Here is a 27,478-nt window from a genome sequence, read left to right as displayed (position 1 = left end):
TTGCTTGGGAATACAATAATATTTTATTTAGTTTTGAAAATAAATGTGAATCTAGAATTTTGAATTCTTGTCATAAAAATCCTACTATAATCACAAGAGAACATAGAAATGGAAAACTTTTGTAATATTTGGTTTGCAATACTATATATATAATAAAAAACATGCAAATCGTTACCAGTTGCAACTAATAATTTCAACATGAATGAAATTTTATAAGACATCAGTGAACAAAAACAAACAGCTGTTAAGAATTTCAAGAATTTACAAATAAATGGTATTTAAGTATTGTGATATGTGATGATCATCTCATACCAATTGAAGCAGTCTGTGAATTGTTGATAAGAAATTGTCAAATGATATTGTCACAAAATTGCCAGTTACAAGATAATTTAGAAAAAAATAATTTGGTAAGCTATAATTATATTACCAATTAATAAAGACATTTTTTATAAATCATAAATATGACAGTTTCTATGAAGCTAATAAAATACTAATAACTAAATAACACAAGACCAACATACTCTGTGAAACCATAGAAACAAGAAATAACATGGACACCAAAAACTTCAAAGAAAAGGCACCCGTGTTCTGTGCAACATCTGTTACTAGTACACATCGTGTGTTTGATTTACACAATTGAGGAATTTCATAAAAATGTGATTCAACATCAAGAAATAAAATACCGCAGATGTTTGCCTCAATTCTCTCTTATGTTGATAGTGACTGCTAAAAGACTCAAATACTACAAATAAAATAATACACAAATATTTCGATAAAAATTGACATGAAAATAGGCAGTGTGTCAGGGAAATAATAATTACTGGTGTATTTAATAGCTTAGTAGTGCAATGTAAAGCTTATTTCTGCTGTATTTAGAAGTACATAGGTGTAGGAAGTGTAGAAAACATGTAAAGTGATAATTAACATTTAAAGAGCTATAGACGTTGCACTGCAGTGTTTTCGGAGTGGGTCCCATGCAACAAATACAATCATGGGTGAAAATACTGTTTCCATGAACAAGCATTGCACAATGATTGCGGCCTTGTATGTCACATTAATGATTAAAATATGTCAATATTTCTTGAAACTTATTCAAAAAAACTTGTATTTTCAAAATCATCATAGTTACAACAGCTGCCATGTTAAATGACACAGTTGATATACTGTGTTTTGTTCAATATGGGGGTTCCATGTAATGTGTGTAAAGTAAATCAGTGCAAGATGATGTTGAAATTTGGCTCATCAATAAAAGATGCAATGAAATCATGCTTCGAATATTAAAAATATCCATATGTGACAGTGACTGATAAATATTGACTCAATACTACTAAACACAAATTTTGTTTTAGTTGTTATGTCACAGCAAGAGGGAAGAAACTCGCATGACATTTATTGTGTGTTTTAACCAAATGTTAATTATTGTTACAATAAAATTGACTTGAATGATAATTAGAAATATTATTGGTACTTTAAATTTAGAAGAACTAAATTTGTTGTAAGACTTTCTTAGGAAGCCCTCACACATAACTTTAATCCAAACCTTGCCTGTCCAGTGCTACCCCCCTCCCCCAATTTAATAGTACATGCCCCTCTATGTACATACAATTACATTGGGGTTAGGGTTAAGAGGAGGGGTCTTAAGGAACTCTTTCCATTTTTTTTTAATTACAATAGTTCAAGAAAAAATGTGAAAAAGCAAACCTAAAATTTCCAGATCTTGCATAATACTGAGATGTTTGTTTTTTTCGACACAAGTTTTTAAGATTGACAGAATATTTGCTTGTTATACTACAACAATAATAATATATATATTTGGAGGATATTGATAAGAAATAAATAGATGATTTTTTTGAAAAAATAAATTATTTTTAGTAAAGATTGTTTTTATTATTTCCGCCCTACAGTTCAAATCAATTTATTGCCACCCTAGGTTGAAAACACACTCTGAGGCAGACAATTAGATACCAATACTAGTACAGTACATCCATTAGGTCAGGTGACAAGTCAGGTGACAAGTTAATGAACAAATGAAGCATATCTTGTGTCATCTTTTTCACAGTTTGTACCCTTTATATCTGTCTTCTCACCACTGCAAAAGATAGAGCATGTAAACAGAAGTTAGTAGAGTGCAAAGTTGCCTGTCAATTTTAGTATACATCCAAAATATTGTGCGTTCAATTTCATGAATCGCTATGACTACTACTACACAAATTTACAATTCTCTGATTTGCGAAATTTGTGATAATTTGTCTTTTGTGATTTAAGCTTCAAAGTGAGTGCAGCACGGACTATCCCAAATAACAGAATTTTTCTATTAGAAGTGCATCTTAAACAGAAGTGCACATAAACATGGTTACTAAAAGAACGGTTACGAAACTATTGTTAGATATGCTAATTACCCATTGACTTCACTTTGATGTGTGTCTAACCACTATGATGTCATCGCTTATATTGCTATCTTCAATTGCTTTCCATGAGTGTCCACTAAATTGAAGAAATAGAGCTCATTAAAAGCTGACTTTTGTGCGAATGTTGTGTGATATTCAAGGTTTTGTTGTTCTCGAAAAAAATGAAAATACCAATTTGCCGTCTGTGAATCTGAACCATGGCATTTTGTATCACAAAAACTCTGTCTGGGAATGTTCTAAAATGTTATTATTCGTTACCACGTTATTGTTAGGGTATTTTAATGTGGAACTGCGATTATCATAACTAGTTTCAATCGTAACTTTAGAAAATAATGCTTTTTTTGTTGAGGTTAGCGACATCAGCTATCGTGTCTGCCTTTGTCATAATAGTTTGGGAAAATTGCTGAAAAATCTAGAGGATTAATATTTTAGTACAACGCTTTGTTAAATTTGTATTTATAATATAGTTTACTTTGTTATAATTTCTGTAAGTTAAATACTAATTTGTTGTAGAAAATTTTCAGTACGGCGATCAAAAGTCTGCGTCTGCTGATGTTCAACATGGTGACGAAATTTTGTACCCTGAAAATGCATATCGGAACATTTTTTATACCTTGAATTAGAATCTGTGAGTCTCTTATGAGAGATCTATGATAGTTTCAACAAATTTAGTTTTATTTTCACAAAGTTTGAAAAAAATGTTCTCCCAGATAGCAATATTGGTCATCTTGTTTTCTTCATGACCGCTACCAGTGGCAGTGTAGATAACACAGAAGTTGTATGGTTTCATATAGTACAGTTTTAATCTGAATATATTTTTTTTGTATTTCAGTGTTATTATTCATACCAAATCATGACAATGTAGTATAAATTGGGAAAATTTATTAGAAAAAAAAAACATTACAGAAAACCATAAACTATGGAATAGTCTTCAAACGAATATGTAATTTTATGCAAATTACGATCGTCGCAACGTCAGCAGTATGCTAATTCCCTTTGTTTTAAATGTTTACCGAGACATGCATCTTAACAAAAGAACCGAGAGAATTTCCTAACAATTCTTCTAGTAACCGTGATATAAACCAAATATTGCATTTACACTAGATCTGATGATCATCTGTTTCAATCATTGCGATTTACTTATTTTTTTGCTTCTATTCTAGATAATTATGCTCAATGTTTGTTTAAAATTGAAGCGATGACTGAATAAACGAACCTTGGCTGGCGAAGATGTATCAGGAAGTGTTCACATTTGTTGGAAGTGAAAAAAAAATATTCAATGTAATGACAACAATTGTAAAATGCTGTGTAATTTCTTTTGTAAATAAAAATATACTAGCAATTTTCTATTAATGGTTTATTCAAGTGGGCAAAATATAATGTACAGAAAGATTGCCCGTGGAGTATTGCGACACTGAAAAGTAAGCAACCGACAGCCTGTATAAAAGGGGGTCTGTGATTGGCTGTTACTTACGCAAGATTTGAACGGGACTTACATAGACGTCTGATCAGATGTATGTAGGGCGGAATTAAACAAAAAATTACAAAATCAAAATCAAAGGAAAATAATAAAATAAAAAGGCATTAATAACAAAAGTAATAAAAAATTAAATTAAAATAAATTTATAGCCAAAATAGTTAAAGCCCGTACACTACATAAGATTTTAATCAGATTGATTATGCACTATGCATATTTCATTCATTCAAGGTAGCGAGACTATTATTTGTGTTGAAAATTACGATTTTCAAATTTATTTATTAATTGATGAAATGCACCATAAACTTTCATATGAAAAAGTCAATATAACATAGAATGTCATGTAAGTTGGTTAAAATGTAGATTTTCTGAAGGGAAGCAAGGCAGCCTCAGTAGTGTTTTCCAAAATCAACAACACAGGTTTAATCTGTGTGCCTATAAGTTTCAAAGATAAACTCAAGACAAAGCAATGTTAGGATGTGTTATCAGTAGCTATCTGACACACAATGAGTGTTTCCAAACATTTGAGTGGTTTGTCTCCGCCCCTGTTTGTTTCACAGATTAGTTATTTGCATATGAATGTGTCAGACACAAGGTCACACAGCCACTGAAAAAAATCATTGATTTTGGTGTTTTCATATGCCGAATTTATCCAATTATAGCTATCCCATTCCTTTATTTTTTTGGTTTCCAATAGCCTTACACATTTGGATGTCCCTACACATGGTAAAACAGACCTTGATGGGAAAACAAATTGATTGTGCCGATAAACAAGCTTGAAAATCTTTGCTGTTACTTCATGGACGTTTTCTAGGAGTTTATGTTTTTCAAAATACAAGGTCTTTAACAAAAAATAACGTATACTTATTGTCGTCGGATTAACACCAAATTTTCACAGCTTTAAGGTGACAATGAGAGGAACTTGAATGTGTCCAGACAAACTATTTCATCGATTATTTACCAACGAGTTGTGGTTTGAGTTGGGGGCAATGCGACTAAAACAGTAATTGAAATTCAGGACACTATTTTTTAAAACGCGTTGCTTGAATAAAACTAACCAGACACATTCAATTTACCAGACTATTGAACAACTAGGAGAAGTGAAAAAAAATACTTCTTATCGCCAGCATAAATGCGTAATTTTTTTTTTTACAGAAAAAGTAATTTTTCACCTTTGATTGAGTAACGCGTCGTAGAATGCAGATACGGGCATGCAAAATACACTTGTGAAAAGCTTGAAGTCTGGCGATTCTAAAAATATATACTTTCCCGGGTCTATTTGTAGTCATTTACTCACAATTAGAAGATGAAAACAAGTATGCAAATAATAGTCCCGCTACCTCAAATGAAATATGGTAATTAGTACTTTATTGTCACAAAAATTATGACACATTTTGGTGTCCATTTTGTGTATTTACTAGCTTGCATGTACCAGGCCTTTGTCAGCTGTGCTTACAAAACCCCTATATGTGCTATGTGTAGTCATGACAACAGTGTCATTTAATAATTGTCTCTTTACTTTTGCTGAGAGAGTTCTTTAGATTTTAGTGTGGCAACTTCTACAGCATTTATAAGGCACTTTCTGAATCCGTCTTCTTCTAGTCTATGAATGGCACAGATTGTAGAACCGCCTGGAGAGCACACATCATCTTTCAAATCCATAGGGTGACGATCAGTTTCTAAAACCATTTTAGCAGCTCCCTAGAATGACAAATGTTTAAATATAAGTTACAAGCTCCCCTATCTTATTCATTTTCAGTAAAAAAAGTTGACATTATTTATAATGTCATTATAGTATGGTATGTCAAGGAAGGAAGGATGTGACCTTACATGTACCACAGGGGTCAATGACCTAAATATCATTAATTAAACCAGGAATTTCCTTATATCCTATGACTGGTTATTTGGAAATCCAAGGAAAGAGCTGTGGTATATCCAAACTACTTTTGGAATTTCAGTTGTACATATTTGACCAAATTTCAATTCAAAATGGCTGACAGAAAAGGGCTAGTTAATTGTTTGAAGAAACTCTCTAAGTCACTGTTTCCATAGAAACAACTCCCAACCCCTCTTTTAATTTTATTCTTTGTCATTTATTTGATTGAGCAAAATATCTGCAGACATTTGAAATTTTCTGCAAATGTATTACATGTATGTACTAGTTATTGATGCGTCCATCCACAGATTTGATTACAAACAATCAAAATAAAATAAATTTTATGCAAGTTTAGTTAAATGAAAGAGATTTTCCGTTCACTGTGAGCTCTCAAATATTACACAAAACGAACAGATCAAGTGTGTGCCACTAAAATCAAATGATTTTAATCAAAATACTAAGGGTTTTTTAAATATATTAATTTTTAATCTGAAAACAACAAAATATGAATGGGCATACCAGCAATGTCTGTGCAGCAAGTTTAAGTGCTAGTTGCCTTGGCAACCCCATTTTCACACCACCATCAGCTAATGCATCCATAGCACAGAAAGCCTACAAACAATTAGAATGAGTTATCAAGGACGACAACAGCTTGTCCTGATGGAAAAACAAAATGGCAGAATTTTTTTAAACACAAATTAGATTAAAGTTTAACAAATATATAAAACGGCACATAGGAATAAAATTGCTGTGAGACAAAATTTATATGAGATTTTTAAACAAGATTATGTACATCCAGGATGTGTAACTCTGTGTCAAGTTACTCTGAGGTTTATTACATGTAATTTACAACAGCTGTAGCAGAATAGGGTTTGTGACCCCGATGTTTGTGTCTTAATCACTCTTACACTTTAGCTTATCAAGTACGCATACTAACGGCAAAAGTTGTTGAGATTCCTTAAAATCCTTAAGGATCTATTGAAGGACTTTATATCCTGGTTCTGAGTGTGACTCATTTTCTCAAGTCAAACCTCTTTGTTCATATAAATTGTCTTTCGACCACTATACCATAAATGTCGTAAGACTTTTATATGCCTTTGTTCTCATAAATTGTTCTACAACTTTTATATAGATCACTGACCGAAATCACTGACCGAAATCACTGACCGAAATCAGAAAGGCTGCATTTGAACTTACACAATGAATAATGTGAGAACTCTGCCCATTCAGCTTTCTGGGACATGATGTTGGTTATTACAAATTCACAAATTGCGCAATACATGTTCTAGTATGTTTATATCATATTCCAGGGATTTTTTTAAACAAGGAAACAGGGGCGCATTGCCCTCATGCCATGGCCATGTGCCCCCTTACCCTGGGGAGCAGATCCTCTGGCAACCATAAAATTCTGATTGCCCAGGGATCACATGTGGCCAGTCTTCAACTGTGACCTGTCTGATTGTAATTTTGGCCCCAAGGAAGCCATGGAATGCTCCATTTTAACTTCCATTTTAATTATCAAAACTCCATAGCCTGGTAGGAAGAATCCTATCTCCCTCACTTGGTGGCGCCGCTGAATTACAGTACTCCCTCTTGCAATTTTTTTCAAGAAAAACCTCTGATATTTCATTTGAAAATATTACAATATTCTTTGCAGAATGTAAAAATTTTCTCCAAATATATATCCCCAGATGGTTTGGACCAAATAGACGTAATTTACTATACCGGTAAGTCTTGATCAGAAGTTTGTGAAATTATGCCAATTAATAATTAAAGATACACTAGCTGTAACGACCTAGTTTTTTGTATTGCAAACGTGTTCTACATGAATAGCAATTATTTCCGTTCTATTAGCTGAAACTAGTTCAATTATTTGGTACCGGGCCCTTCTGTATGCACTGAATCAACATCGTGAAGTGTTTATTGTACGTACCCTAAGCTCCGTTTGTTAAACCATCATACGTCATTACTGATTGTTTGCGCGTGCGTAATTCCGAGTGCTCCGTTGTGTCGTCACCGGAAGCGCTGTCCCAGCACAAACCTGTGTCATATGACGCCTTACTAGCCGATTTTGGCTAAAATCCCGCTCCGCCGCCTCTTTACAACAGTGTTTATATGCGGAACTTGATATTGCTTTTTACAATTTGGGTTGCCTTTGAATCACACATTTTAGTGAAACATTGTTTATAGAGTGAAATATTATTGTCATACATAATTCAATCTTTGAAACAACAGAAACTAACACATAATAACGATAATCAAATTTGTGTTTGAAGTTCGAAAGTAGTTGCGTTATTTCCGGTTTCAACTAGTTTAAAAATAGAACGTCCTTGAGCGCAATAAAATCACGCGTAGAACTCCATCCGAACCAGGGTAAACTTATTGGAATTTGCGCGATTTGGGCCCAGTTTGTTCTTACAAGCTTTCTAAGTTTCATTTATCATTATTTAGTAAACAGGCCTTTAATATTAGCACAAGTTACTTTAAATTATTCTTACATAGGCAGGGCCGCTTCCGCCGAGTCCAGTGACTGCGTCAATGAAAGACTCATCGCCTTCATCACAGAATCCTATACTGGAGAAAAACTTGCGAACAATTATAGAATCTGTGTGTTTTGTAGCTGCCCCCCTGGCAAATATCGTGGCACCTTCTCCCACTATACAAGGTGTGTTTGTCATCACACGAATCACTCTTGCATTGGGTGGTAGTTTCTGAAATTAGAAACAAATCTATAGAAGACATTCAACATTCTGACTGGTTTATGAAATACAACATTCTGATTGGTCTATGAGATACAATATTCTGATTGGTTTATGGCATTCAACATTCTGATTGGCTTATGGCATTCAACATTCTGATTGGTTCATGACATTCAACATTCTGATTGGCTCATGACATTGCATTCAGTCTTTGGAAATTAATATTAACTATCGACCCCAAAAAAACAAAGCTAGACAGAATTTGTAAGCATAATAAAAAATTCCACCAAATATTGATGCCATCTTGATTTTTCAAACATTGATTCGGTTTTTGTCCAAATGCTGCAGTCAATCAGACCATACTAAGGAAAAAAACACTCATTCTCACCTGTTCTACAAAATCAATTGTAATGCCAGCAGCTAGCGTCACTACAAGATGTCGTTCATTAATAACTGGAGCAATTTCATCAAGAACTGTGGGCATCATATTCGGTTTTACAGCGAGGAAAACAACATTACTAGGTTTTACAGCATCCATGTTGTCGTATGTCGTTCTCACACCAAGTCTCTGTAAAAAAAAAAAAAAAAATGTATATTATGTCCTCTACAACTAATGTTGCCCTGGGCTAGTGTTTATTGAAGGTGTGACTATGCAAATGAGTCCTGTTAATCACTTGCATTGCCTATGTTTACAGAAATTCATAGTTTAGTCAGACTTGCTTCCATACAACACTGACGTGAGCTGCATAGACATTCCGTAATGGCAAGCTAATATGGCATTGACCATTTTTTTGAATACGGTACGTTTATTTCTACTATAGCATTCGTCTGAAATGCAGAAATGACGTATCATACCCATTTGTCAGCCTTGTATCGTATCGTTGAACAACAATTCAACGATGACCACGATGCACGTATGCTGTCAAGCTCGCGGTTAACCATGGAAAAATATTCACTGCATGGCGTTCACACTTTCACACGCATAAATGCTGCTACTGATATGTGGCAATAGTAAAGATAATAAATTTGAGACGATGTATCACTGCATGCAAAAACATGATGACCGACCATAGCCACTTAATAAAACTGCTATATGCCGACTAGTGTAGTAAACAATACTAAACACATTATTCATTTCTAAAACAGGACGAGGGGTATTTCTAGCTCGTACTCTCTGTGGTAACTTTTAAATTTGCGAACACGATTTTCATTGTCTCCGTTAAATCCACTATGTGATAATGAGAAAAGTATTAGGAATTGTGTCAATGTTTTTGGAGATTAGATGACGCAACCTGTTTCAGCGGCCCAACGTCATGTGACATTGATTGTTTTTGAGGTTTATCCAACAAAATCTCAACTCGTACTATTTTCAGTCACATACATCTACTTGTCACGACATAATCGACCTGTAAGTTCGAGAAAACGCGTTTTTACCAGAGCTTGACTGTAGCTGTTTACAACAGCGTGACTTTCAAGAAAATCATCCCTATTGTTTAGAAGCGTATTTATAGTATACTTGGGTCTTTAAGCAACAAATGTTCATCACAAAGTTGTTTGATTTGGATATACAGAGATGACAAAGCCGTAGAGGTTAATAAAATCAAGTTGCTTCTAGAGTCACATGATAGGCATGTCATCTGAGAAGAGCACTCATTCAACTCGCTCAGATTTTAATATCTCTCCCAGTCACTCATATTACTGAGTTGGAGAGGGGCATTCCTAGCTTGGTAGGTAGTTTTAAGAGACAGCACCTGACATGGATAATACCATTGATTTTTCAAAAACAATATCTGACTTTAGTGAGAATCACGTGCAAGCTGTCCAACACTCTAGTTTTAGTAATTAGTAATGTATTTGTTAATCAAAAAGTCACAGCGACAGACAAGACACAAACATAATGAGCTATTTGGCGAATATTAATCTATCTGGTGAGTTCGGAAAAGAATATTAATTGACAAAATTGATGAACAACTATTAAAAGAAGAATATGTTTTCTTTATTTCAAGAATACAATACTATGTTAAAATTGAATCACAAATGATGACATAGTCCCTGTATGTTTTTAATGATAGGTACACCTGTGTAATTAGTGCATGTGCTGCTAATAGAGTAAATATGGTATTTACAAAGTGTGCATGTATAATCAGTAAATATGAGTAGTGGAAGACAATGACAAATATCCATCAAAAGATGCGTGACATCTAACTGATATTTCATTTGCAGTAAGCTATCTTGAATTGCAAAATTTACAAACATGAATGTCACAGCTTTTATACGTATCTTAGGATGTGATAGAAACTGTGTAAAGTCACATCGCTTTCAGTTGTAATGGTACAGCTGCTAACAATATACATCATCTTACCATTGTTAAAAATATCCCTATAATCGTTATTATCAGTTACTATCTAGGATCACACCACAATAAACCATTAGGTCTATAAATAAACATCCTGGGTAAACAATAGTCTATTAGTAATCTACTGCAAGCTGGAATAAGCCACTAAACACAATCTTTGTCTGTGGATCACCTACAATATTCCCTGTGGTAGTGTTCATAAATTTACAGAAACAACTATTTAACAAGTCATTGTCAATGACACGTCCCCGTTCCGTTCATATTTGAGTGACATATACATTCAAAGCAGATCATGACCGAAATGCACCTGCATATGTACAACACATTGTGCTAAATCTGAACAAAATCCATCCATGCATGACTGAGATCCGGTTTTGGAATTGTGAAAATACATGATTTTGATGCATTTTCGGCCTTAAAATGGCCATCATTCCGCTATTGTTAAGCAGATCATGAAACAAATGCACATATCTATTTGTGACATGATGTACCATGTGTGTGTGAAGTTTGAACTTGATCAATCCAGACATGTCTCGGATACGGATCCAGAACTGAATTCTTTAAAACAAAATGGCCGCCAGTCGGCTATTTCGAACTTGATCCGAAAAAAAAAATGACGTGCATCAAGGTCCTATTATGTTTAATGTATGTACCAAATTTGAATGAAATCCGTCCATGCATAACTGAGATCCGGGTCCGGAATGGTGAAAATGTGCGATTTCAATGCATTTTCGGCCTTAAAGCGGCCGCCATTTGGCTATCGTTAATGAGATCATGAAACAAATGCACATACATATTTGTGACATGATGTACCTTGTGTGTGTGAAGTTTGAACTTGATCAATCCAAGCATGTCTCAGATACGGATCCAGAACTGAATTCTTTAAAACAAAATGGCCGCCAGTCGGCCATTTTGAACCCGATCCAAAAAAAAAAATGACGTGCATCAAGGTCCTATTATGTTTAATGTATGTACCAAATTTGAACAAAATCCGTCCATGCATAACTGAGATCCGGGTCCGGAATGGTGAAAATGTGCGATTTTGATGCATTTTCGGCCTTAAAATGGCCGCTATTCGGCTATCGTTAATCGGATCATGAAAAAAATGCATGTGCATATGTCCCATATAATGTGAGATGTATGAGTGAAGTTTGAACTTAATCGGTCCATGCATGTTCGAGATACAGGTGATCACGGACGCACACAGGGCAAAACATAAGTCCGAACGGGAACTAAAAACTATAATATAACTAAAAATGAACATATGCTTGTTTGTCAGTTGAACTAAGCTTTTGTTAAAGATAATCAATAAAGTAAAAAAAAGAGAAAATTTTTCACTAGAAAATTATTCTCTTATCTATAGCAGCAATGACGAAAAGAAAGAGGTCACCGACCTTGTTTTTGAAAAAATTGTAAGATTACATTACCCAGTTAATGGTTTGATGAGGAAAGGTGAAACACGACTCTTTCAAACACAAAAAAAAAAACATGATGAAGCGCTGTAGAAAACAATGTTACTATATGCTAAGGACATAAATGGAGACCTTTAAGTCTAATGCAGTATTGTAGTCATCGTGAGTATTTTTGACAGTAAAAAACTATAGTTTTCAACACCTTTTCAGTAGTCCTTTGAAAAGTAATATTCTAACATGTCTGACGTAGCATTGTTTGGGTCTTTAAGCAACAAATGTTCATCACAAAGTTGTTTGATTTGGATATACAGAGATGACAAAGCCGTAGAGGTTAATAAAATCAACTTGCTTCTAGAGTCACATGATAGGCATGTCATCTGAGAAGAGCACTCACTCAACTCGCTTATCACTCACAGAAATAAAGACCTACAACGACTAATTATCAATCTCAGACCAGATTTTAATATCTCTCCCAGTCACTCATATTACTGAGTTGGAGAGGGGCATTCCTAGCTTGGTAGGTAGTTTTAAGAGACAGCACCTGACATGGATACAATCAAATCATAAACAAAATAATACCATTGATTTACAAAACATTATCTTTTTCAAAAACAATATCTGACTTTAGTGAGAATCACGTGCAAGCTGTCCAACACTCTAGTTTTAGTAATTAGTAATTTGTAAATCAACAAGTCATTGTCAATGACACGTCCCCGTTCTGTTCATATTTGAGTGACAAATACATTCAAAGCAGATCATGACCGAAATGCACCTGCATATGTACAACACATTGTACTAAATCTGAACAAGTCATGAATGACACTGCCTTCGCTAGTTGTCATTCTAAAGTTGCATGGACATAAATTGGCAAACGTGATTTCTATGGCATTTTCAAGTTTATAGCACTCTCCATCCAGGTCAGCATTATTCTCAGCAAGGAAACCAGATAGCACCAAACCAGTACAACAGGTAAAATGACAAGGAAGTATACAAATCAGATCTGCAAATATGTAGAGTCAGTGTTGTGTCTGTTTGGATAAACTAGTTTGTGGCCCTGGATTAGTTTCAATATCTCTAATAAGGACAAGATTACTTCTCATGCGACAATGATACAAATAAAGTGCAAAAATCCAGAAAAATATTATCAAGTTTTTATTATCATACATTAATATTAACATATCGTGTGAAATTTTATGTACAGAGAAACACATATTTATGCTTTGGTTGACAGAACTTCTCAAAGTAAAAAAAAGAGGACCTGCGAAACTTTATACAATTGTCAGACACGCAGTGAATAGTACCGGTATGTTTTTGTAATACATGCAGTTCCAGTGGCTTTGCTTTCTGAGAAAAAAAATCTGGCTCTGCACCTGAAAAAAAAATAAAAAAAAGAACATTTAGCCCAAAGTAAGCAGAGGTTGTAGCATATGTGCTCCCATTGGCTGTTAGATTTAATTAAAAAAGATATTTGAGTCTTTTTAGTACGAAAAAATATTACTTAATAAATTTATACCAGCCAGAAAGAAATTGCAGTTCACACTGTACTATTTTAAACATGTTCTACCAAAGTCTAGGATGAACTAATTCAACAGTCTGTTTCCACTCTACAAAGTTGTCAAATTAATATTTACGGGATTCTGCAAAAATAAAATATTAAGAATGTGCAAAAAGCCAGAGTACTTATGTTTTCAATGTCATTAAAATCTGACCAGGGATTTGCCGAAAATTTCACTTGAGCTGAACCAAATGGATGCCAAGCTATCAAAAGAAATAAAAAAAAACTATTGAGAAAAATACAAAAAAATACATTTAATATAAAAGCAGATAGAAGTGCATAAAAAACTAATCAGCAGAGGTAGTGATCATGTAGGTAACCTAAGTGTATATCAAATTTCCTTTGAACTGGATTGCATTGTCTCAGATTGGCTGCTAATTTGCATATTAATTTGCATACTAATTAACATATTGTAGTTGTATTAAAATAATATCCGGAGTTTTGAAAAAAAAAATTATGACTAAGTCAACATCATTAAAATTGAGGATTACGTGAATTTGACCCCCTCCCTAAAATTGTTTCACATATCCCTTAAAAACATGGCTGCCGTTAAATTCATCTCAATCGAGGTCCGTACTTTATTTTCCTGCTCATAATGGAGATAAATTATGGTAGCTAAACATTGAAATTGCCACCCTGACTTCAGTACCGAAATAAATAGCTGATTGGGAAAATGTGTCTCTGTTGACAGAGGTTCGATTTACCGATAAACTTCAACACCGCATGGAGCATGGAGGTCCCGGTCACGAGTGTAGTAACGCACTCGGGTATCATATTTACTTCAAAGATAATTTAAAAGTGATGATAGATTCATTGATATTGAATTACAGTACTTTTCAATTTCATCATTTGCTTTCAAGCAGTCACGGTTGGCCGAACTTGACCTGTGTTTTCTCGATAATTCTAGTCTAATATGTCGTCACGAAACCAAGTTTCAATCTGCTAGCAGTTGCCAATGAACACCGGAAATAGCAATCGTACATAACAGAATCACGATCAGCGTGTTCTAAACTTTTACGTTTTTATTATTCCAGCATTTTATATGCCAAACGTTATTCCCAAGCCTCCTAAATGACGAGATAAACTTTCGATTTACACGTTTCATAACCAGTTCTTGAACTAATAGCAGGACTGTTTTTCTGGCAAAGTGTGACACTGTGCGATCGCTAGTTTCTCACTAAAGTCAGGACACAAAAGGATAAATCAAAGTTCATAATAAATACCATAAGCACAGTTTCTTACCTTTGAGATAGAATTTAATCTATGTAAGCCTTGTGCAAAGAAAGATACAGTCCCGGAATACAATATCCTCAGACGAAATCAACAGCGATTTCCTCAGCGGTTAGACTGGCGCATGCGCAATACGGTATGCCAGTTCTCTTGCGAGATGTCGTTAAAACTCAGATTTTTCCGGCAAATTTCGGCACTTGTACTAGTAAAATGTTGAAAATCACAGAAAAACACAATGAAACTTTGGCGAATCAAAAAAATACTTCGCGGGCCATATGTATGGCATTGAGAATTACATTTGCACCAACTTGGAAAAAAATTGGACAGAGCATATCAAAGTTATAAGAGGTAAAAGACGGACGCACGGACGGATGGACGGACGGATGGAACCCAATCTATAAGCCTTCGGCAGACTTCGTCTGCGAAGGCTAACAAAATCCATCCATGCACGACTGAGATCCGGTTCCGGAATTGTGAAAATACATGATTTTGATGCATTTTCGGCCTTAAAATGGCCATCATTCAGCTATTGTTAAGCGGATCATGAAACAAATGCACATATCTATTTGTGACATGATGTACCATGTGTGTATGAAGTTTGAACTTGATCAATCCAGACATGTCTTAGATACGGATCCAGAACTGAATTCTTTGAAACAAAATGGCCGTCAGTCGGCCATTTCAAACTTGATCCGGAAAAAAAAATGACGTGCATCAAGGTCCTATTATGTTTAATGTATGTACCAAATTTGAACGAAATCCGTCCATGCATAACTGAGATCCGGGTCCGGAATGGTGAAAATATGTGATTTCAAATGCATTTTCGGCCTTAAAGCGGCCGCCATTTGGCTATCGTTAATGAGATCATCAAACAAATGCACATACATATTTGTAACATGATGTACCTTGTGTGTGTGAAGTTTGAACTTGATCAATCCAAGCATGTCTCAGATACAGATCCAGAACTGAATTCTTTAAAACAAAATGGCCGCCAGCCGGCCATTTCAAACCCGATCCCCAAAAAAAAACAAGCAGCCTATCGGCTGAGATAGCTCCGCTGTTAGCAATGCACATTTCAATTAAAGAACTGAAGACATCATTAGAAAATGAACAATATGTATAGTATCAAAGCAATCGGACTTGCAGTTTTTAACAAGAAGTCGAAAATATCACTTTTTACCAAAAATGACAAAAATATTCACCAAAATTAGAGAATTGAAGATATCATCACAAAATGAACAAATCTGAGAGAGGTCCACATGTAGTACCTATATATGTAATATCAAAGCAATCAGACTATTGGTTTTTTACAAGAAGTCGAAAATACCACTTTTTACCAAAAATGACAAAAATATTCACCAAAATTATAGAATCGAAGATATCATCACGAAATGAACAAATCTGAGAAAGGTCTACATGTAGTATCTAAATAGGTAATATCAAAGCAATCAGACTATTGGTTTTTTACAAGAAGTCGAAAATATCACTTTTTACCAAAAATGACAAAAATATTCACCAAAATTATAGAATCGAAGATATCATCACAAAATGAACAAATCTGAGAGAGGTCCACATGTAGTACCTATATATGTAATATCAAAGCAATCAGACTATTGGTTTTTTACAAGAAGTCGAAAATATCACTTTTTACCAAAAATGACAAAAATATTCACCAAAATTATAGAATCGAAGATATCATCACGAAACGAACAAATCTGAGAAAGGTCTACATGTAGTATCTAAATATGTAATATCAAAGCAATTGAATTATTGGTTTTTAACAAGAAGTCGAAAATATCACTTTTCACCAAAAATTACAAAAATATTCACCAAAATTAGAGAATTGAAGACATCATCACAAAATGAACAAATCTGAGAGAGGTCCACATGTAGTACCTATATATGTAATATCAAAGCAATCAGACTTGTGGTTTTTAACAAGAAGTCGAAAATATCACTTTTTACCAAAAATGACAAAAATATTCACCAAAATTAGAGAATTGAAGATATCATCACGAAATGAACAAATCTGAGAGAGGTTCACATGTAGTACCTATATGTGTAGTATCAAAGCAATTGGACTTGCGGCTTTTAACAAGAAGTTGAAAATATCACTTTCTACCAAAAATGACCAAAATATTCACCAAAATTAGAGAATTAAAGATATCATTACAAAATGAACAAATCTGAGAGAGGTCCACATGTAGTACCTATATATGTAATATCAAAGCAATTGCACTTGCGGTTTTTAACAAGAAGTCGAAAATATCACTTTTTACCAAAAATGACAAAAATATTCATGAAAATTAGAGAATTGAAGATATCAACATGAAATGAACAAACCTAAGAGAGGTCTACCCAAGGTACATATATACCAAGTATCAAAGCATTCAGGCTTGTAGTTTTCAAGAAGAAGTCAAAAAAGTAAAACATTGACACGGACGACGGACGACGAACGAACAATCACTCATATGATAAGCTCCGCTCGACAAAGTCGACAGCGGAGCTAAAAAGACGTGCATCAAGGTCCTATTATGTTTAATGTATGTACCAAATTTGAACAAAATCCGTCCATGCATAACTGAGGTCCGGGTCCGGAATGGTGAAAATGTGCCATTTTGATGCATTTTCGGCCTTAAAATGGCCGCTATTCGGCAATCGTTAATCGGATCATAAAAAAAATGCATGTGCATATGTCCCATATAATGTGTGATGTATGAGTGAAGTTTGAACTTAATCGGTCCATGCATGTTCGAGATACAGGTGATATTGGACGCACGGACGCACACAGGGCAAACCATAAAAAAAGTCACAGCGACAGACAAGACACGAACATAATGAGCTATTTGGCAAATATTAATCTATCTGGTGAGTTCGGTAAAGAATACTAATTGACAAAATTTATGAACTATTAAAAGAAGAATATGTTTTCTTTATTTCAAGAATACAATACTATGTTAAAATTGAATCACAAATGATGACATAGTCCCTGTATGTTTTTAATGATAGGTACACCTGTGTAATTAGTGCATGTGCTGCTAATAGAGTAAATATGGTATTTACAAAGTGTGCATGTATAATCAGTAAATATGAGTAGTGGAAGACAATGACAAATATCCATCAAAAGATGTGTGACATCTATAATCAACCAATCAATAAAGTAAAAAAAGTATAGTTTTCAACACCTTTTCAGCAGTCCTTTGAAAAGTAATATTCTAACATGTCTGACGTAGCATTTGAACAGTGAATTTACATACATTTGTTTTTGTATTAAACACCCTCCTTCTCACAGTTGGCTGGCGTACAACTTATAATAGAATAAATGCAATTAATTTACTGATATTTACTAAATGGGGGCAGCCATCTTGAATATGGCTTGAAACTAAATAAAGAGACAAGTTCTCCAATAGGTTTTGCAGATTCCTAAAAATCAGGAAAGAAATACCAAACTTTCACAGCCAAACTATCCTAACAGCTATAAAAAAATGTTTACATACGAATAACTAATTACACAAAGAGCACAGAACACTTTCACAGGGCATTTGAAACCAAAATCATCATCTAAATATAAAGCTGTCGCAAGTTAGCTCACGGGTTGGATAACGAAAAAGCCTGGGAACGTGTTCTTTGTGTAATTAGACGTTTGTATGAAAAGATTTTTTCCACACAAAATTTGGTTGAATTTTGTTACTTGAACTGAAGCTAGGTGAACTATACATATCGGTAGCTATATTCATAAACATATGGGCAATGTAATTACGTTGAAATTATTTTGTAAAACCAGTTATATTAGGAGAAACTGAAAGAGTCTATTGTAGCACTGGACACTAACACTTCCACTGAAGGTCAACATTGCTGTCATTCTGGATTATTCAAATTCCAGTCTTGTTTTCTTTATGTAATTATCATTGTTTATAGAATAAACATACTGTAAAATGACTAATTTTTACTCGGTTTAAATTTCACTGATTTACCATTTCAGGCATATTCAGTGGGTTTTAAATTCACGTTTTTATCATTTAGATAATGTGTTCTATGCAAAGTTTTACATATTCACTGGGTTTTAATTTAGCACATTTTCCAGTCAGCGAAATAAGCAAAATTAAAACCAGTGATTAATGAATCCTTTTACAGTAGTAAAGCATTGATGTTGTGCCTTTAAAAATGTGTCTTTAAAGTGCCACTGATAGAGCAAATATCAACTTGTATCTTGTATACTCATTTGTATTACGTTTGAGAATGGATTCTTTGACAAATTACTATTACAAATTATCAAATTGTATATTTCAATGTTTTCTGAGTTGTTTGTTATTTGCCAAAATAGAAATAAAAAAAAAAAAAGATATCATTAATATCATCATTAATAAAATAAACATGGAAATGTACAAACAAGAACAAAAATCAAAGAAAGCTTAGAAAGAACTCCCATGTGCTGAGAGTATTGGAAACACATTAAATATAATTTGAAATTACTTAGCTGAAAACTAATTATGCAAATCAGAAAATTAATATGACCAGATTTGAGTGTAAAACTAATGAGGTCTGCGCAATGTAACAGAAAATCTATGTCTCCAAGTTTAATTGAAATGTGATTAGAACCAAAAAATTATGAATTATTATGCTTATTAGGGAATTAATATGAACAGATTTTTACCCCAAACTAATTAGGTTTGTACATTGTCCTAGAGCATCTTTGTACTAAGTTTCATTGAAATGGAATAATTAGTACCGTGAAAACTCCAAAATTTCGACCCCTCTAAAAATTCGGCCGCCTATTTATTTGCCGGGTTTCGGTGTTTTATTTACCTCCAAATTTTCGACTCCACTAAAAATTGCCGACTCATTCTTATTCGAAAATTGCGACCAGTTTTAGTTTTCCCCCAAACGAAAAAAAAAAACGATGTGAGCGTTCAAACGGGACCTTCCTCAAAGGCATGAATCCGGGTTTCTGATTGACTGAGAGATTTTTATTTTATTGGTAACGAAAATATATTCTAAATAAACGAAGTTTCAAATAAAAACGAACACAAAAATCTCGGCATGCTGCGTTTCTGAATTGTTGATTATTACTGTACTCAGTAGTGATTATAATAATGTACACAAAATAAATTTTTTGAATGGTTATGAAATACAAATAAAAGTCAACTTAGTTTCATCGTAAGCGAATGATTCCGGTCTCGTATAAACGTTTGATGCTGTAGGATATCCGCCATGTTCTCTTAGGTCAAATAGGTCAAATCGCTAATTAACCAATCAAAAAGCTGGATGATGCCAACGTGTTCAAATTACCATAGCTTATTTAAATATGTTAATGTTATTGAACGCAATGCGGAAGAGATTGATGTTGTAGTACGATATTTTGGCTTGGATTTTGATGCGAAAACGGCATGATTTTTTTTAAATAAATAAATTAGTTGTTTTTAAAAAATAAACTGGTCATCTGAAGAATAATTTAACATTGTTCACAGTGATAACAGCTCATTCTCGAAAGGAAGCTTACCCGCTCACGCTAGTCACGATAAAAATCATACACGTGTACTCTTGAATAGACAGACGTCAATGACTACGGTAAAACTTACTCTATTTTAGCCGGCAGGATTGATTGAAATGTCCGAAAAATGACGCCAAAATACACCTTAAAAGTTCCATTTTATTTTCTTAAATCCCATTTTATTTTTTAATCCAAGGGCGAATTTACGGCAGAATTTGGTCCCTCAAATAAGGGACACGTGAGCTTTGATTCTAACCGGATACATTGCACTGGGTCGGGGAGATAGTTTGCTAAACTTCCATGTATCTTTTGTCCAATGGGTACCTGTACTTCGAACATTCGCAAGTTTTCCTAGGTAGTGCGAGACAGCTTTGTCTTTTGACCTATTAGTTTTGTGCTGACCTCTTCTCCGCTCTTGATGTTTTGTTTTGCTTGTCATAATACTCACTGATTGATGACTTTGTTTAGATTTTGAGTTACAACTCGGCCACGACCTTTGCTTTTACCGTGAAACATGAGGAAGTTTACGTCAATTGACGGACATTGCATTTTTTAAAAACTAATGAAGCACACTGTCTATCATCCCCATTTTTTCATTTGCTGATTTTTATTCTGAAAAATTCGACCGTCCGAAAATGCACCTTAATTTTGACTCTAAAAACACGTCACATTTCTAACACCAATTATTTTTACGGTACTTTAGATATCAGTGTGAAAGCTTAAAATTGGTTAATTATGCAAATTAGGTAATTAATATGTACAGATTTTAACCCACAATTATTCAGGTCTGTCTATTGTCCTACAGCATCCATGTGCATTCATTGATATGTGATGTATAGTACCTGAGATATCAGTGTGAAAGTTGGTTAATTATGCAAATTAGGTGATTAATATGCACAAATATTTACCGGAAACTAATTGGGTCTGCATAATTCTAGATTCATTGAAATGTGATGATTAGTACTTTAGATATCAGTAGAAAAGCTGAAAATTAATTATGCAAATTAGGTAATTAATATGCACAATTATTTACCCTAAAACTAATCAGGTCTCTGCATAGTCCTAAAGGATCTATGTACCAAGTTTCATTGAAATGCGATGATTAGTACTTGAGATACCCGTGGAAAAGCTGAAAATTAACTAATTGTGCAAATTAGGTGATTAATATGCACAAATATTTATCAAAAACAATCAATCTCTGCATAGTCCTTGAGTATGTAAGTACCAAGTTTCATTGAAATGTAATGCTAACTACTTATATCAAATGCTGAAAATTAATTAATTATGCAAATTAGGTAAATAATATGTACTGATATTACCATAAAAACTATCAGGTCTGTGCAGTGTCGTATGACATCTATGTACCAAGTTTCATTGAAATGTGATGATTAGTACTTGAGATATCAGTGGAAAAACCGAAAATTGACTAATCATTATGCAAATTAGGTAATTAGTATCCACGGATTATTACCAAAAACTAATCAAAACCTAGCATTAGTTCAGATCATCTATGTACCAAGTTTCATCAAAATCCAATGAGTGGTTGTTTAGATATCAGTGGAACAGTCATGGAACCACTAAAAAATAGCTAATTATCATGCAAATTAGGTAATTAATATGCACGGATTTTTACCAAAACTTAATCAAATCTGCGCATATGTTCAGAGCATCTATGTACCAAGTTTCATCAAAATCCAATGAGTGGTTCTTTAGATATCAGTGGAACAGTCATAGAACAGCTAAAAATTAGCTAATTATCATGCAAATTAGGTAATTAACGAGCATGGATTTTTACCAAAACCTAATCAAATCTGCGCATTGGCCCAGAGCATCTATGCACCAAGTTTCATCAAAAACCGATGTATGGTTCTTGAGATAGCAGTGGAATAGTCGGACACACATACACACACACATACACACATACACACATACAGACACACTAACTGCAAAGACTCCCATTTTGTGCTTCGCACATGGGAGTCAAAAATATGGAAAACATCTCCTCTGAATAACCATCATAACTATTGAGAAATGCACAAAAAATGACTACCAATGAAAATATGCAGAAATGTTTTTCTCCAAATAAATGTCTTTAAGCGCGGTGGTCGTGGTGCAGCGTGTGTTCGAATTTCATGTAAATAAACAATGCATTTTACACGCGTTGTATACGTCGCTATGAGTCCCATAGCGAACAGGACGCGGCACGACGACTGCCGCCCTTTAACATGAATTAAAATCCAAGATGTATGATCATGTTTTAATAACTTATATTATAGTGCTCCCATAATTACAATACAGCTACTCGCAGTGGATGCCACATTAACTCATAACCTGTGGGAAGCCACTACGGATAGATGAAATGAATGGAAAAAAACGGCTTCAATAGGAGAAGTGTTAACTTTTCCCACTTACATAAAAACTAACACAAATTAATTAATTTACTTTGACTAAACTTGACTTACATGTAGGTTACATGTAATCTACTTCACTGACAACATGAACTATTAATTTTATTTTGGAAAATGATCAAATGATAGGAGTGTAATTTGTTAAAACCTTTGGTAGGTCTGTATTACTGAATTCCTCTATAGGTTTGATCAGTGTTTTATGAGCAATTGTTAACATATGTTGCTTATTACCATAGTTACCATAGTTATATGAATATTAGATTACCAGTTAAACAGGAAGAGGGTGTTTTATTTGTCAAATCATTTGATATGCAAATGATCCATTGTTTTAAATTAACTGAGCAAGCAGTCATCTCTAAATAGTGTTTATTGAGTGGAGGAGTAAGTGGAAGAATTACTGTAAAATACTCTATTTTCGCTTGGAATTAATTTTCGCAATTTTTTTCGCTGAAGAAATGATTCAGTGAAAATATAATCCAGCGAATATACATTTTTTCCTATATTTTACATTCAACTTGTCAAAAATCAGTGAAAATAAATTCCATACAAAACATCCAAAATGCCTTTTCAGCGAAAATAAATTCCAGCTAAAATAAAGTATTATACAGTATTATCTGTTTCTGAATACATAATGAATAGGAATCCATACATAATATCTAATTGTTCTGAAATAAACTTCATGTGCTGTATGTATGCTCTCATGTGTTTTTTACATTTTAGTGCATATAACATTAGTAATATTTTGTGTCCAAATCTGTCTACTAATATTAATTTTAGTATTAGTCAACAATATGTGAACTTTTTAGGTTCAATGTCAATCTAATTTTGAAAAGAACTTGGAGTTAATAATTATAACCAAATTTATAAAAATGGAATAATTTTATTGTCATGTGTACCCACTTTTTTCCATTCCCCTAAAAATAGTCACATGTTGTTTTTGCCAGTTATTGTCACTAAAAATAAATATCTGGTATATAAATATCTGGTGTATTAGTAGTGCATGCAATAACAAAAATTACAGAGGAGTGTTTATGGTCAAAATAACTCATATTTTACCTAATGGTTCAAAGTATCATAAATATCGGTAGTTTAAATTTGTAGTTTAATGGCTTCATTCTAATAAGACAAATACAACAATTTACCTGGTATGAATGTAACCATTATATAGATATTTTATTTGACACAAAATTTAGTATGAATGAAAAAAAAAATCAATGGTCAAAAAAAAATAGACTATTGACAATGAAGCTATCTTTAGTGCCTAGCAAGCACTTAAATTTCTCAAGTTGATAACTTGCAAATGTTGTCATCATAAATTGCTAATTCAGCTTCAAATTTAGTAGAGCTTGTACAATCTGATTATTTTTACATTCATCTCCAATAGCCTGTTCATTACAAGGTGTTTTATTATATCTAAATTTTTCAATTGGCAAAGAGTGTGAAGAAATGCGAGAAAATTCATATATGTATACAAGTTAGACCATATAGCAGATTAAGGAAATGAGTGAATGCTATGTTTATGAGGGGAAAGGGGGTCACGTAGTAGATATGATCGTATATACACTGTCCCATAACTTTCCAAAAAAATAATAACTTACCCCCATTTCTGTTAAGCACTCAGGATTAGGGGAACTTGATATAATACGATCAGCTGACACTAGACCTGTTGTTTATTTACAAAAATATAATTGTTTTTAATATCACAATCAACATCAACTAAACACACATGCAAGTTAAAATGTTATATCACTGTCTCGGATTTAACTAAAAGCCAGTGAAGGAAACTATACGTTGCCACGTGTACACAACTGACATGCGCCCGGTTTTATTTCAAATGTGTTTTCTTCAGAAATTCCCATTAATTTACATATGGCCACAGTGTACAAGCATGGCTGCTGAGTGATCGACTCGTTCGTGGATACTCCCCAAGACACAGGCCGACATACACATGATAAGTTACCAAAATATGTCAAAATCGACTTGAATGCCGAGCGGCGAGATGGATGATGTAATCACTATAGTACGCACTATACCGTTTACTACGAGTGGGACAGCTTGAACTTACTTACCGGCTCGAACGAAACCTCTTGCCATCGCTTGTCCGATCTTCCCCGCACCTACGATTGCCACTGACATCTTCGCTACCTCCGAAAAGTGCTCGGCCTGTCCATAAAACTGAAAGAATACCTTGCCTAGCCGCATATGAAGTTTAAGTTTGGAATGACAGCAATATACACACACAGCGTCGAGTCACCAGCCTTGTCAATATAACACGGTTGTTTATAAAACACGGAACCGGAACCGGAACCAGTATCGGAATCTGTGAAACATCTCAATAATTAAACTCCTATATAGGAATGAAATTTAATTCGACTCAATTAAATTAAAATCCTCTATAACTCAATTAATTACAATCCTATACAAGAATGCAATATATATTACATTTTTTAATTAGTGTACGTTAACCGCCATTTTGATTTGGGTAAATCTGAAGCTAACATTAACAATTAAAAAACAAATATTTCATTCATTTCCAATATTTTCGGTTAAGTTGGCATGAAATGTATGTTTGGAACTGGTATCTAAAGGTTTCAAGCAATTTCAGGAGTTACAGATGAAATCATTACCTTGATTATTCACAGCTAATGCTATGATGCCATACTTTATACCTATAATCTTTTGTTAGAAAAACCAATTGGTGGACTACATATACTAATGAAAAAAATGAATATCAAGAGCATAAAAAGTGATATAAAAAATGTAAATTTTATTTTGCATTTGTAGAGGTCTTCATCTGAGAGCATTAAAGCGTGGTGGTCGTCGCGCAGCGCGTGTTCGAATTTCATGTAAATAAACAATGTATTTTACACGCGTTGTATACGTCGCTATGAGTCCCATTCGAACAGGACGCGGCACGACGACCACCGCCCTTTAAGTTGCTGGCATGTATTTAGTTAAATTTGATTTAATGATTTACTAGGTCTTATCATTTGAATATAATGCCAAGACATATCCATCTTTAAATTGATTTCAATGTTATTTTTTCAGTTACAGTACACAATAATCTTTCATGTTTTATAGACAACCATATAACAACTCGCCTCTGACTGATCAGTACACTGTTATTTACATATTCAACATCATTCATTTATTTATTTATTTATTTATTAACACTTACTCACTCCCCGCCCGGAGAGAGTGGCAATGGTTACAGATATTAGTAAAAGTATACAGTATTAATACACTAATAAGGAATAAAAAAAATAAAATAAAATAATCTACAAAAACAGAATATTAATGGAGAAAAAAAAATAATAATAAAACAACTCCTTCAATTAATCCAAAATTTGTCTAATTTCAAAGCACTTGTTGATATACTGTGCTACCTGGATGACAATACTATCATTATTTAACAGTGCAGTGAACTGTTCTTCAGGAGGCAGGTTGTGAAAGGAGTCAATCACATCAGCCGCTGTATCAAACAGAACACTGCGTCTATTACTGTATTTGGGACACTCCACCATAAAATGAAATTCATTTTCAATGGTATCTTGGTTACACATGTCACAAACCCTGTTACTGAGTGGAATACAATTGTGTCTGCCAGTCTCAATCTTGAGGGCATGGTCACTCAGACGGAACTTAGCCAGACTCGTTCTCAAATCAATGTTTTTGATATTGATGAGATATGATTCCATACTGATATTGAATTTAAATGTTCTGTAAGTTCTGAATTTGTTTTTCCCTCAGACTTTTCACGAATATCACTATGAATTTCTTCTTTCCAATATATGGGATGTAAATTTATGTTTGAGGTTGGACTTGATGATATTTATGTCTGTTGAAGTTAATTTATCACTTTTATTAATTAAACATTCTTGTTTAATATTCTTCAGCAAGTCTGTAATTTCTAAACACCACTTAGTTTTGGGGCTTTTATTAACTGAAAAAGCTTCTTTAAGGAAAACATTTTTAGTATTTTTAATACGGTTGTAATATTTTATTAATTGATTTTTAATAAATATATCCAAAGCTAGGGTATCTTCCTAACTCGCTGTAAATTCCCATAATTGGGGTTCTTTGTGAAACTTGAAGGAGATATCGACAGTATTGAACATTAATGTCCTCAACTGGTGATTTGGATGAGAACTCGTCACCCCATACATCACTACCATAAACAAGTATCGGTCGTATTAGTTTGTCAAAAAGCGATAGTGACAAGGTGATGGACAAATTGTGTATTGCCCCTAATTTAGTTTTGAGAGAAAACAGTGCTTTTTGAGCCTTTCTCTTAAGGTGCTTTAGAGCTTCCTTAAATTTTCCATTTGCACTGATTATTAAGCCAAGATAATTAAATGTTTTGACTGTCACAATTTCACTGCTCCCTAGAAAGAAAGTGTCACTGTTTAGACATCTGTTTGATTTGTTGAAAACTAATACTTTTGTTTTTTCTGGGTTTACAGTTAATTGCCATTTATTAACATATTCTGACAAGTTATCCAGGCATGATTGTAGTCCATGCTTTGTTCTAGAGAGAAAGACCAGGTCATCTGCATAAAGTAGACA

At 33.7% G+C, this 27,478-nt stretch overlaps 1 protein-coding gene and 1 long non-coding RNA gene across 3 annotated transcripts; both read right to left on the bottom strand.

Annotated features, from left to right (window-relative positions):
• Positions 1 to 25,181, bottom strand: LOC100376371 (pyrroline-5-carboxylate reductase 1, mitochondrial-like). 2 transcript variants are annotated; one of them, XM_085507756.1, is made up of 8 exons: positions 24,982 to 25,181; positions 24,511 to 24,575; positions 8,849 to 9,028; positions 8,260 to 8,472; positions 6,281 to 6,373; positions 5,405 to 5,586; positions 2,400 to 2,484; positions 1 to 2,089 (listed from the first exon to the last, which is right to left on the bottom strand). In XM_085507756.1, the coding sequence occupies exons 1-7, from the start codon at positions 25,112 to 25,114 to the stop codon at positions 2,409 to 2,411; spliced, it is 942 nt and encodes a 313-aa protein (XP_085363882.1). In that variant the 5' UTR covers positions 25,115 to 25,181; the 3' UTR covers positions 1 to 2,089; positions 2,400 to 2,408. The 2 variants fall into 2 exon arrangements, with proteins under 2 accessions (XP_085363882.1, XP_002736389.2); XM_002736343.4 differs by lacking the exon at positions 2,400 to 2,484.
• LOC144346475 (uncharacterized) lies at positions 13,366 to 15,151 on the bottom strand. Its single transcript, XR_014931467.1, has 2 exons — positions 15,026 to 15,151; positions 13,366 to 13,598 (listed from the first exon to the last, which is right to left on the bottom strand). It is a non-coding gene; the product is annotated as an uncharacterized LOC144346475 (long non-coding RNA).
• Positions 25,182 to 27,478: the final 2,297 nt, after the last annotated feature.

The sequence above is a fragment of the Saccoglossus kowalevskii genome, chromosome 14, assembly GCF_978046115.1.
Source record: "Saccoglossus kowalevskii chromosome 14, keSacKowa6.1, whole genome shotgun sequence".
NCBI lineage: Eukaryota > Metazoa > Hemichordata > Enteropneusta > Harrimaniidae > Saccoglossus > Saccoglossus kowalevskii.
Note: the sequence above shows the minus strand (reverse complement) of the source record. Positions and strands in the feature narration are given on the sequence as shown.

What these genes read in the sequence shown, in the direction of transcription:
- LOC100376371 (XM_085507756.1), bottom strand. Translation starts at nt 25,114, where the DNA reads ATGCGGCTAGGCAAGGTATTCTTTCAGTTTTATGGACAGGCCGAGCAC. An exon ending in CAATTGATTTTGTAGAACAG is followed by an intron (nt 8,473 to 8,848) that starts GTGAGAATGAGT and finishes TTCTAATTTCAG; the next exon opens with AAACTACCACCCAATGCAAG. An exon ending in GCGGAAGCGGCCCTGCCTAT is followed by an intron (nt 6,374 to 8,259) that starts GTAAGAATAATT and finishes AATTGTTTGTAG; the next exon opens with GCTTTCTGTGCTATGGATGC.